The sequence below is a fragment of the Amblyomma maculatum genome, chromosome 7 (assembly GCF_055883805.1).
Source record: "Amblyomma maculatum isolate TAMU_Amacu chromosome 7, ASM5588380v1, whole genome shotgun sequence".
In the NCBI taxonomy this organism is placed as follows: domain Eukaryota; kingdom Metazoa; phylum Arthropoda; class Arachnida; order Ixodida; family Ixodidae; genus Amblyomma; species Amblyomma maculatum.
In genome coordinates, this window is record NC_139350.1 from 74,498,812 (window position 1) to 74,511,073 (window position 12,262).

The following is a 12,262-nucleotide window of genomic DNA, read 5'->3' on the forward strand; positions in this document are numbered from 1 at the left end:
TTTTTCGTCACTATTTTGGCTCATGTTTCAACAGCCGAACATGGTAGAATGTGTCTCAGACCACTAACCAATTCAAAAAACAGTATAAAATTTGGAAACCCTACAAGTTTCTCATTCAAGAACCGGCCGTCTAAACCTTTAAGTAGCTTTGACAGGTCAACATAATGATTTTGCATAAGCACGATGAAGATTCCCCTTTGTTCTGTGTTTGGCATTGACTGTATCAGAGATTGCGAGCACAGTTGTGCTGATAGACTTCTATTGGTAGCAATGATTATCATGTCATCCCAAGCAGTTTCATGCCCTTATTTCTGCATGTATTCTACCAAAGCATTTGGTATGCTGTCAGGTTTCTAGTGGCATCGGGGCTCTTTTATCACACTTGTCAAATTTCTCATCTCCTCTATGTAGACAGAGTCTAAGATGATCATCACATGGTATCTTATGTATGATACCTGGCATCTTTGAATGGGGCAAAGCCTCTTTAAAATTCAAAAGAGCCCCTCGCAGTTTACTGAATGGCATGTGGCCAGTATGCACATTTGCTTCTTGAAGACCCATGTCTTTGCCTAATTATGCCCAGAATGTACAAAAGCATGCCTTTTGGTCGAGATGATGACGTTGCATTTTGTGTAGGCATCGGCTGCAAATGCTTGTCGATCTGATGTCTGGACACGCATTCAATAAGCTTTTTTGGGTATCCGTTCTTTTCCAAGTTTTGTAATTATTTCGTCATGCCCGATTCCGCGACCTGCTCTCGGAACTGTGGTTGCAGTTCACACCACATTGACCTCCCCTCGGTCTCAATTAAGAGATCGAGGAGCACTGCATTATACAGTGAATGAAAGAAAAAAAAAAGGGGGGGGGACAGCTATATTATTTCTAATGAGGTGCAAAGAAACAGTATAATCATTAATAATAATTGCTGCACTGAGCATGCATGCATACAAACCCTATGTGTAAGAAAATCCTTACTGGTTCAACAGGTTTAATTAAGGAACTATTCTTCCCACCAATTCTTCCCACTTAATTTTTTATGTCCCTGGATCAGTTATATTTTTATCTGATACTGATCTTTAAAATGAGATATTTCACAGATGTATACACATACGTGCGCGTGCAGGGTTATGAATTAAAGGAAGTCCCCCCCCCCCCATCCCTAGCTATTACGACCAAAACACCTCGCAAAGGCAAACGATGGTTATAAGACATCTGTTTCGATGCAATGGAATTTCAACATTAATAAAATATTGACAAAACTTATATCTGGGCTAGCTATGCATATTGCACATATATACTGCTTAAGGGAAAAACAAGGGAAAAACAGATATACAGAAGGAAGAGAATAAAGGGACAAGAAATAACTCCCATGAGAGTTAATTGTTTACAGTATATGTTTTAAGTGCGGGACAAAAGGAACAGAGTAGACTGGAGAAGGCGCTCTAACAACTCAGGTTTTATTGAAAGACCACTTGCTTAACTACTGTATTTGCTCTTATGAACGAAATGAAAGCAAGCACACATGGACAATTACTGCTCACAAGGAGACCTGTATCAAAGAAGCTTGGCCTATTGCTGAGCAAGAAAGTTTAATTCCTTTTTGAAAGCCCAGTCGAACACACACATTATCCGAACACACAATCAAATTTTTCAATCTCATCTGCTTCTATAATCTCCCGGCCTAGTTGAGTCCTGCACCTGTGCAACACTGTGGTGTTTCTCATCTCGGGAGTGCAGTTACGGCTTTTCTGAATGTGTTAAGTCATTTTGCTGCCTGATTTGTCTATAACATTTTTTTGGTATACTCCCTCAGCCTCTCATTAAGGTATCTCCCTGTCTGGCCAACATATCGTTTACCACGGGTGAGTGGTACTGAATACACTGCGCTCCTGGAACACTTCACGAAGCGCTGCTGGTGATGCATTTTACAAGCGACAGACTTGTCCTGTGCGATTAACCCTCCTGCATATCCTGAGACTTTATCTGGTGCAGAACAAGCCACTTTTATGCCAGCCCTCGCAACCGATTGTGCGCGAACCCATGTATATATGGAATAACCGTAACTTTACTTTGATCCAATTGATCAGGCTTGATAGCTGGCTTTTTCAGCTTATCTTCAGCGACCGATGCCATCAGTGAAGGCTGGTAGCCCGCACTTGAAAGGCGCTGCACCTGGTCGAAAAACCTGTGTCCCACCAAGCGCCTTGTCCTGTCTACTCATACTTGTCATAAAGCATACTTTAAGAAATGCATCAACTTCAGTTCAGTCGTTCAGTCGTGTCCGACTCTTCGTGACCCTATGGACCATATCACGCCACGCTTTCTGGTCTCTCACTATCTTCCTAACATAACATAACTTCATCTGCAACGCCCCGAGGATGCCATCTAACCATCGCGTTCGCTGCCTACCCCTTCTCTGGTGACCCTCAACCTTTCCCAACATCAAATCTTTCTCCAGCGACTCCCCTCTTCTCATCAGATGACCAAAGTAGCTGAGATTTAACTTTAGAATTTGACCCTCCAATGAGCAGTCAGTGTTTATGGTCGACAATATCGACTGATTTGATCTTCTGGCCGTCCAAGGAACTCTCAAGATTCTCCGCCAGCACCAAAATTCAAACGCGTCAATTCTTCGGCGGTCAGCCTTCTTCACAATCCAACTCTCGCATCCATACATCACAACTGGAAATACCATAGCACGAGTTATACGGATCTTGGTTGGCAGACTAATGTCTCTGCTCTTTACTAGGTGGTCAAGGCTAGCCATGGCTCTTTCCCAGAAGTAGGCGTCCCCTAATTTCATGGCTGCAGTCTCCTTCCGGGGTTATCTTGGAGCCCAAGAAGAAAAAATCTGTCACAGCTTCCACTTCTTGTCCCTTGATGCTCCAGGGCTTGATGGGGCAAGAGGCTATGATCTTTGTCTTTTTAATGTCCAGTTTAAGTCCAAACTTCTCACTCTCTTCTTGTATGCGCATCAGAAGTCTCTTGAGTTCCACTTCACTTACTGCCATTAAAGTAGTATCATCCGCATATCTAAGGTTGTTGATACGTTTCCCAGCAATCTTCACTCCAGTTGAAGACTCGTCCAGACCAGCTTTCCTCATGATGCACTCAGCATATAGGTTAAATAGGCAGGGCGACAGTATGCAGCCTTGTCTCACTCCTTTCTCAATCGGAAACCAATCAGTAAGACCATGCTATCACTGTGGCCTCTTGCCCTTCATACAGGTTCCTGAGGAGATAGATGAGGCGATTTTGAACTACCATCTCTTGGAGAGTTTGCCACAATCTGCTGTGATCTACGCAGTCAAACGCTTTTGCATAATCAATAAAGCAGAAGTAGATGGGTTTTTGGAACTCTCTTGCTTTTTCCATGATCCAGCGAAGGTTGGCAATCTGGTCTCTAGTTCCTCTGCCCTTGAAACCCAGCTTGGACGTCCGGAAGCTCCCGATCCACATACTGCTACAGCCTACCTAGGAGGATTTTCAACATCACCTTGCTAGCATGCGAAATAAGCGCGATCGTGCGGTAGTTGGAACAATCTTTGGCACTGCCTTTCTTTGGAATGGGGATGTAAACTGACCTCCTCCAATCCTGTGGCCACTGCAGGGTTGTCCAAATTTGCTGACATAATGTATACAGATTGTTAACAGCGTCGTCATGGTTGAGGTTTTGATGCAACTCAGTTGGAATGCCATCAATTCTGCTAGCTTTGTTCTTAGCAAGGCTGGATAAGGCCCATTCAACTTCTCTCTTCAGGATGCCCGGCTCGAGATCAGTAATCACAGCCGTCTTATGTTGGGTTTGCACATCCGGGTCCTTCTTGTACAGTTCTGTGTATTCCTGTTGTCTTCTCTTCTTTATCTCTGAGGCTTCCGTGAGGTCCCTGCCTCGTTTGTTCTTTATCACGCCCAGCTTAGCACAGAAGCTTCCTTTGATATCTTTGATTGTCTTATACAGAGCTCTTGTGTTCCTTAATTGGCTGTTGTCCTCAACTGCTTGGCACTTTATGTTCAGGATGGCATTCTTATCTCTCCTTGCGATTTTCTGAAAATCCGCATTGAGAGCCTTGTATCTTTCTTTTTTCCCCATAACTTTTGCCATCCTCCTTTCCCCAGCTATTTGCAAAGCCTATTCAGATAACCAGTTTGCTTTCTTGCATTTCTTTTTCTTTGGAACTACCTTAGTAACAACTTCTTGCATTATATCACGCACATCAGTCCACATCTCTTCAGGCTCTCTGTTTTCTAGATCTAATTCTTGAAATCGATTCCTCACTTTAACAGCATATTTGATCCAGATCATACCTGAAAGGCCTTTTAGTTTTCTGCGTTTTCCTCAATCGAAGCTTAAATTTGGCAACTAGAAGCTGATGATTGGTGCCACAGTCGGTCCCAGGCCATGCTTTTACTGCTTGTATAGCGCTTCTCCATCTCTGCCGGCAAAGAATATAATCAATCTGATTCCTGTACAGACCATCCGATGAAGTCTATGTGTACAGGCGCCTCTTGTGCTGTTGAAAATGAGTATTCGCTATGGTCAGGTTATTTTCTTGACAAAACTCTACTAGCCTCTGCCCAGCTTCATTTGCCTCATCGAGACCGAACTTGCCTGTAATTCCGGATATTTCTTCACTCCCCACCTTAGCATTCCAGTCTCCATTAAGAAAAAGGACGTCTGATGAGGGAGTGCGGTCTAAAAGACATTGCAGGTCAGCATAAAATTTCTCAACGTCAGCTTCTTCAGCAGTAGTGGTTGGTGCGTAGACTTGGATAACTGTAACTTGAAAGGTTGACCTTGGATCCGAAGTGAAATCATTCGGTCGTTTTTGGGGTTGTACCCTAGCACTGCTTCGCCCATTCTTCTGTTGACTATGAGAACGACCCCATTCCTTCTCCTGGATTCGTGCCCACTATAAAAGACATAATGGTCGCTGGAATTAAATTCTCCCATTCTGGTCCACTTGAGCTTGCTGATACCCAAGATATCAATGTTCAATCTGTCCATTTCTCGCTTGACGATATCCAGTTTACCTTGCGTCATAGATCTTACATTCCATGTTGCTATGTGATAGATGTCCTTGCAACATCGGACCTTCCGGTCGCTTCCCGAGACATCCACAACTGAGCGTCCTTTTGGCTTTAGCCCAGCCGTTTCATTCACCCTGGAGCTACTAGGAATCACCCTTTAACATGTGGGACGCCTTCCCCCCCCCCCCCTAGTAACATGTGGGACGCCTTCCAACCTGGGGGGCTCATCTTCCGGCGCCATATCATTAATGCTATTGTGACTGGTCATAGGGCTTTCTTGGCAGGAAATACTGGAGTGGGTTGCCATTACCTTCTCCAGTGAATCACATTTTGTCAGAACTCTCTGCCGTAACTTGTCTATCTTGGGTGGCCCTACACAGCAGAGCTCACGACTTCATCGAGTTTCGCAAGCCCCTCCGCCACGACAAGGCAGTGATCCATGAAGGGGATGCATCAACTAGCCTGCAATAATGTCCTTGCAAGAGTTAATTGTCCTGTCGTTTTCTTTGTCTTATGAGTTTTTCAGTGCACTTGTTTTGTTTTATTTCAGTACAAAATGTTGTGCACTATAAAAAGAAATCAAGCTTCGCCATGAATGCAAAATTGAAAATGACATGACGATGTGCTTCTCACAATGGTTCATTCTGCCCCTGGTTTTGCAGTTTGTGCAAAACAACATCACAGGTGGCTGCCCGTATTTACCTTCGAAAACCTGCATGACCATAATTGTGCACGTTTAGAAATGGTGGCACAAGTGCAACAAAGTAAAAGTACGGGCTGACTTAGTGCCCCTGAGACAATTCGGGAGGACAGCCGCCCTCCATGCGCATGCCTATGTATATATTTCACTTTGCAGGAATTGTCATTACACAAACATGACTAGAGGAGGCTGATCGGAATGCCTTGAGGATGAAGTGATAGGTGATACAAGCTGATACAAGCTGCATGTAATTGTATGAAGAAGAGTCAAAAGTGCTAGCTATAAGTGGACATGCTAGGTCATTCAACAATTGGTAAAAAACGGAGCAAGAAAATGTAACTGCCACAATGCATAGTACTTTCATGACGGTAAGTCACTGCAACAAGTGTAAGAGAGAGCATATATAAGCAGTTACTGTTCCAAGCAAATAAATAAAGCACTTAAAATGCAAGAAAACATGAATTGAAAAGCTTTTCCTCAGGAACTGTGAGGGTAAAATAGGTTCATTCTTTTTTACTCACTGGTGGAGATAACACTAAACTGAGAGATGATTTGAACATTTTTATAGTGAGATGACAGAAAAACGACCTGTCAGTTTCCTGCTGAATTTATATAAATTTTCACCGGATCACAGAATGTGGTACAGCTAGGTTAATGCATATGCTTAACGAAAGAAATTGAAATAACTTCTTTTGTGACTGAAAAAATAAGTACACATAACTTTTCATTCAGCTGTAGTGATAAATGAAGAATATGCAGTGGATATATCACGAGTAAAGAATGCATGCTGATCAGCGGCTGAAATAACAATTGTAAAGCCTTCAAAGATGCATGCATGATGAACATGTGTACTTTATATTTTGCATCATGGGGATATACAATAGCAATGTTACACTGTTCAAAATAGCAGCTAAAGAGAAGAAAATTTGTGGCGCTAGAAAATTTTAGGCAAATTTTATTGCCGCAGAGATGCTGAAATAAGTTTTAGAGGTAGGAAACTTAGCTCCAGAGCAAGCTTGAAAAGCTTAGTAAAGTCAGTGCTCCAAGAAAGGTTACAGTCATTCAGATTGATAAAAAATATCAGTAACTATTAACTAAAACTAGCGGTATTTGTCTGACTTCACTGTTGTCAGAGTAATAGTGTATTAATTGTGCGTGTGTCACTGTGCATGAACACATGTACAACATTGTTGATACTTTGTCTTCAAAAATGCAGGTAGAAACATTTTATTTGGGAAAACATTTCATCTGAAGAAGCATAGATTGTCATCTCTTGGCATAAGATATATGTGAAAGGCTTCTGGTTTAGTCCTCACAATTCAGCTTACAGTTGTGTTGCACTCATTGCAGATGAGGTTTAGTAACACACTTTATGTGTTGAGGACAATGGAAAGCCAAGATTGCTTCCTTGTTTCTCGTTGCTTTATCCCCTTGTATCAATACACTATGGGGGTGGCTGACTGTCGCTGCATTCTCTGGGTCCAGCCTGCTCATGAAATGCAAGCGCATAGTTCTTCACAAATGATTTGTCCCATGCACTGCAAAAAAAAATGTACTGGTTTTTCAATTTTTGCCTTCTCTGCAAGTCATGTCTTTGCGTGAATGACCTTCGCTTAATTGTTAGCCTCACCCTTCCATCAAGGCACTGCGAAGAAGATACCACAATGGGTGGGTGCTGCTGCTTTCAGTTCATGCATTCTGCTCCTGGGCTCAGCCCTATGTTGAAACATGCACATTTGAATGCTTAAACGAGCCATTTGATCATATATTTTTTTTTAATTTAGAATTTAATATCTGGAAATTGTGTTATCTGGAACATACATATTAAACAGGAAAGGAACAGTGCAGCTGTATGGGAGATATTTACTTCCTGCAACTCTGAACGTATGAACGAGGAATGTGTCGAGGCTCTACTGTAATTTGTAACAGGTTATTCTGTCATAAGGCAACGATGGTTTGCAGAATGCTTTAAAGATATATTTGTATAAGATGACAACTGTGGTGTCAGTTGCATGAAAAGAAATGGCATTGTATGTTTTTGTAAATGTTAGTATGTTTGCTGTCAATTGAGATCCATAAGGTTCATGTCTTGTATTAAGTTTGTGTTAGTTCTAATGCAACATATGGTTCATTTGAGTTTGGCCATATGTTTTTGTATGTCCAATATTTATTTATTGAAACAAACCTAATGTCTTGCGCGTTTCCTTCATGGCAACACGTTTTGCATTCATAACATGGCATATATGTCAAGCTATAGTTTAGTGGACCTGTAGCCTAAAACAGACTGCTTACTTAGCCACCCCAATTTTTTTTTGTACTCAATTTTCTTTTCAAATTAGAATTACATTGCATCATCTGTGTGTGTGTGCACTTGCTATGGAACTGAAGCAAGCTATAGATTGTAGAGTATACTCCTTAGCTGTGCTTTAATTCCTGGGAAAAATAAAAACCTAAAAATTAGACTTTCAAATAAAATTTGCAATTAGAAATTGTGCGACAAATTTCAAAGTCCAAATTGGAGTCAATTGATTTCAATCTTATTCAGTTCTTTATTTATCAGCATATTGGACAGTCTCCAGGGATAAATAATGTTGCATCCAACAACTTCCCTGGGTGCACTCCGGAGCCATTTAGAAGGGAGCAGTAGCCGACGTTGAGTTGGGTAAGAAAAAGAAAAATTACCTGGGGTTTACTTTTAGTTAAACCCGGTAGGTTGCATATAAACAAAGCCGACATAGCTTCTCTTTCTGTTCTTTTTTTTGTCTTCTGCGGTGCGGCGTGGCTATCGACCGAGTTTACCCGACAGCTTGACTGTCAGGCCGGGTTTATGTGACAGGCTGAAACCTGGCGTAGTATTGCTTACATAATAAAAAAAAAATAAACACACTATACAGGAGGTACCAAAAATTATAGATACCTACTGAAAGATTTATTGTGACAATCAATATTTGTGCATTTAAAATCCTGAAAAATGCAAACATTTTATTAAATTCAGCTAGCTAACAAGAGTGAACTCAAACACGGCATCCCTTCACTTTATGCACGGTTACAATACAAAAGCACACTGCACAATTGAACCTTGCATAGTGAGGCCTTGTACATCGAATACATTTATTTGAAAAAAAAAATGGCGCCGTCCACGGGAAGACACGTACTTTTCCGGTGTTGTCGAAGGGATATTCTTGGCCAGCAGACAGTGATAACCACGTCGCTGACCCTCGAAATGTCCTGCAGTCATCAAAAAAAAAAAGAAGACAGACCAAAACCGCACTAACTATACTGAAATATTCCTGTCGCGAGGCCTATGTGATCGTCGCGGACATTTCCATTTTTTTTTTCTTATAGATGCATGCATATTTCGAAGCATCTCGTCGCGGTGCTGTCCGAAAATCGTTTCGACAGCATGGGAAATGTAGGCAGCATATTTACTACACGTACAGCGTCGTCGCTTCGACGTGCTGGGCCATAAAGTATCGCGCTAGGCCTCTTTTTTTTTTATCTCTCCCTTTAAGAGGAATTCGTCGAGTGACAGTAAGTAAAGTTATATATTTCATACAACATGTGCATAATACTGCTGTACCGCTTATAGCTGCTTCCCTCGTGCATTATTTTAAGTCCCTGAGGACAGGAATCGCAAAACACGTGTAGAGTAGCTGCCGAAGCGAACGCTAGGCCTCTTTTTTTTTTTCTCTCCCTTTAAGAGGAATTCGTCGAGTGACGGTAAGTAAAGTTATATATTTCATACAACATGTGCATAATACTGCTGTACCACTTATAGCTGCTTCCCTCGTGCATTATTTTAAGATCCCAGGGCAGAAATCGCGAAACACGTGTAAGAGTACATGCCGGAGCGAACGCTAGGCCTCTTTTTTTTTTATCTCTCCCTTTAAGATGAATTCGTCGAGTGACGGTAAGTAAAGTTATATATTTCATACAACATGTGCATAATACTGCTGTACCACTTATAGCAGCTTCCCTAGTGCATTATTTTAAGATCCCAGGGCAGAAATCGCAAAACACGTGTAAGAGTACATGCCGGAGCGAGCGCTAGGCCTCTTTTTTTCTCTCCCTTTAAGAGGAATTCGTCGAGTGACGGTAAGTAAAGTTATATATTTCATACAACATGTGCATAATACTGCTGTACCACTTATAGCTGCTTCCCTCGTGCATTATTTTAAGATCCCAGGGCAGAAATCGCAAAACACGTGTAAGAGTACATGCCGGAGCGAACGCTAGGCCTCTTTTTTTTTATCTCTCCCTTTAAGAGGAATTCGTCGAGTGACGGTAAGTAAAGTTATATATTTCATACAACATGTGCATAATACTGCTGTACCACTTATAGCTGCTTCCCTCGTGCATTATTTTAAGATCCCAGGGCAGAAATCGCAAAACACGTGTAAGAGTACATGCCGGAGCGAACGCTAGGCCTCTTTTTTTTTATCTCTCCCTTTAAGAGGAATTCGTCGAGTGACGGTAAGTAAAGTTATATATTTCATACAACATGTGCATAATACTGCTGTATTATGCACATGTCGCGGTGCTGTACACAGCACCGCGACGAGATGCTTCGAAATATGCATGGGATTTATGAGAGAAAAAAAAAACAAACACGGCAGAAAACCGCACTGTGTGCACAATACTCCTGTCGCGAGGCCTATACATGTGATCGTCGGAGCAGCGTTGAAATGAAAGACGCGGGCGGCATGATGCTGCAGAAGATGTCCCACGAGGTAAGCGGCAATTATTTAGGCTGTACAGAATCCATATTTCAGACGATTGTGCCACTGTTATAGTAAATGGTGCTCACATTAAAAAAAAAACGACGTAACAAAGTCGTAATGAGCGCAGCCCTGTTGCAATAAGGCCTAGCGTTCGCTGCGGCAGCTACGCTTACACGTGTTTTGCGATTCCTGTCCTCAGGGACTTAAAATAATGCACGAGGGAAGCAGCTATAAGCAGTACAGCAGTATTATGCGCATGTCATATGAAATGTATAACTTTACTTACTGTCACTCGACGAATTCCTCGTAAAGGGAAAGAAAAAAAAAGAGGCCTAGCGCGACGCTTTGTGGCCGAGCACAGGCCTAGTGTTCGCTCCGGCAGCTACTCTTACACGTGTTTTGTGATTCCTGTCCTAGGGTCTTAAATAATGCACGAGGGAAGCAGCTATAAGCGGTACAGCAGTATTATGCGCATGCTATACGAAATATATAATTTCGCTGCGGCAGCTACGCTTTAAGTACAACGATATACTACGTGCAACATATCTAAAGAGAGGGAACTGGATCACGGGACTGCAAGCCTGCGGTCTGCCAGGAAACAATGGGGTGGCCCTGAAAAGGGCCGTTTGTATGCGCAGCGTTCCATCGGTGGCTTGCAGTGGCATGGCAGCGTGGTCAGCAAAACGAGCTGCACTCTCCCGTCTCGTGGCCCTTCGCCCTGCATCGCCGACAGTGGTGGACAACGTACACCGCTCCTGGTTCTGCCCTTGACACTGCAGCGATGTCGGAGCCGTACACTTTGACCAGGGCCGCGACAATGATCTTCGAGAGCTGATCGATGCCGCGACCCCTTGCCACGTGGTAACTGTCGGCCGCGTACAGACAACGCCTCGGCCGCTTCGCAGCATCCAGGAAACGGTGCTGCAAGAGTGTCGAAAAAATTGCGTTATGAACTCAAAAATTTGATAAATGAGTAACAAACGAGAAAACAAAGCATTCTTACCTCAGGGTTCAGAATGCGCACGTCAGGCATGCGCCGCAGCGCAGCAGTCAGGCGCCGGTTCAGCTGCCGACGACGGGCGTTTTCATGCTGCGCTTCGCTCTCGTTTTTGAAATACCGCGGCAGTATTTTAAAAACCAACACCATCCGTGCGACGTGCTGCTGCAGCTGCCGCACGAGGTCCTGGAAGCACGTGGGGCAAGATGAACGGCACAGCACTTTTAAAGCAAATTGTGAGACGATTTTACGTAATTTATAAGTACCTTGATGTTGGCGGCGATTTCCCGCGGGCCATGACCATTAGCGAGGTCATTGCCCCCTACATACAAAATAACAAAATCGGCGTGCAAACGCATCTGCGCGACCTTAAATGACAGTGAGGTGGCATCATATCCGCCAAAACTGAAAGTGCACGTCCCAACATGCGGCGAAAGCCGCAGGCGAGACCTGCACAAGAATTTCATTTGGCTATCGCCGATTATGACACCACGCAGGACCGCCATCATAGGAATTACGCGCCGCAATGAGACCCACGAGCCGAATACGCGCCGCAGCGAGAACCACGAACCGAATGCCGGCATATCGCGCGCGCCGCCGGAGCGGCCGGTACCTAGGGATTCCCTAGATGGGTTAGGGACGAAAAAAACAAGCAAACCCAGTTCTCATTGACGTCACATCCGGTTAAGCATCGAGCGTGACGCGAAAAACGTCACGCCAGGCCGCTGCGTGTCCACCAATCAGCGTTTCCAGCCGATCTACCCGCAAACGCTTCTTTCCCTAGCGCCTTGTGACGAGACTACTCATGGTTTC

The 12,262-nt window shown here is 43.4% G+C and overlaps 1 protein-coding gene across 1 annotated transcript; it reads right to left on the reverse strand.

Moving 5' to 3' along the window:
• Positions 1-11,127: 11,127 nt before the first annotated feature.
• Positions 11,128-11,835, reverse strand: LOC146183650 (uncharacterized). The gene is made up of 3 exons (XM_084608392.1): positions 11,716-11,835; positions 11,456-11,635; positions 11,128-11,373 (listed from the first exon to the last, which is right to left on the reverse strand). The coding sequence occupies exons 1-3, from the start codon at positions 11,806-11,808 to the stop codon at positions 11,128-11,130; spliced, it is 519 nt and encodes a 172-aa protein (XP_084464518.1). The 5' UTR covers positions 11,809-11,835.
• Between the last annotated feature and the right edge of the window lie 427 nt (positions 11,836-12,262).

Excerpts from the sequence above, each read along its gene's own strand:
- LOC146183650 (XM_084608392.1), bottom strand. The coding sequence starts at position 11,808 with ATGCGTTTGCACGCCGATTTTGTTATTTTGTATGTAGGGGGCAATGAC. Across the intron at positions 11,636-11,715 it reads AAATCGCCGCCAACATCAAG|GACCTCGTGCGGCAGCTGCA; the intron begins GTACTTATAAAT and ends ACGTGCTTCCAG. Across the intron at positions 11,374-11,455 it reads TGCGCATTCTGAACCCTGAG|CACCGTTTCCTGGATGCTGC; the intron begins GTAAGAATGCTT and ends ACACTCTTGCAG.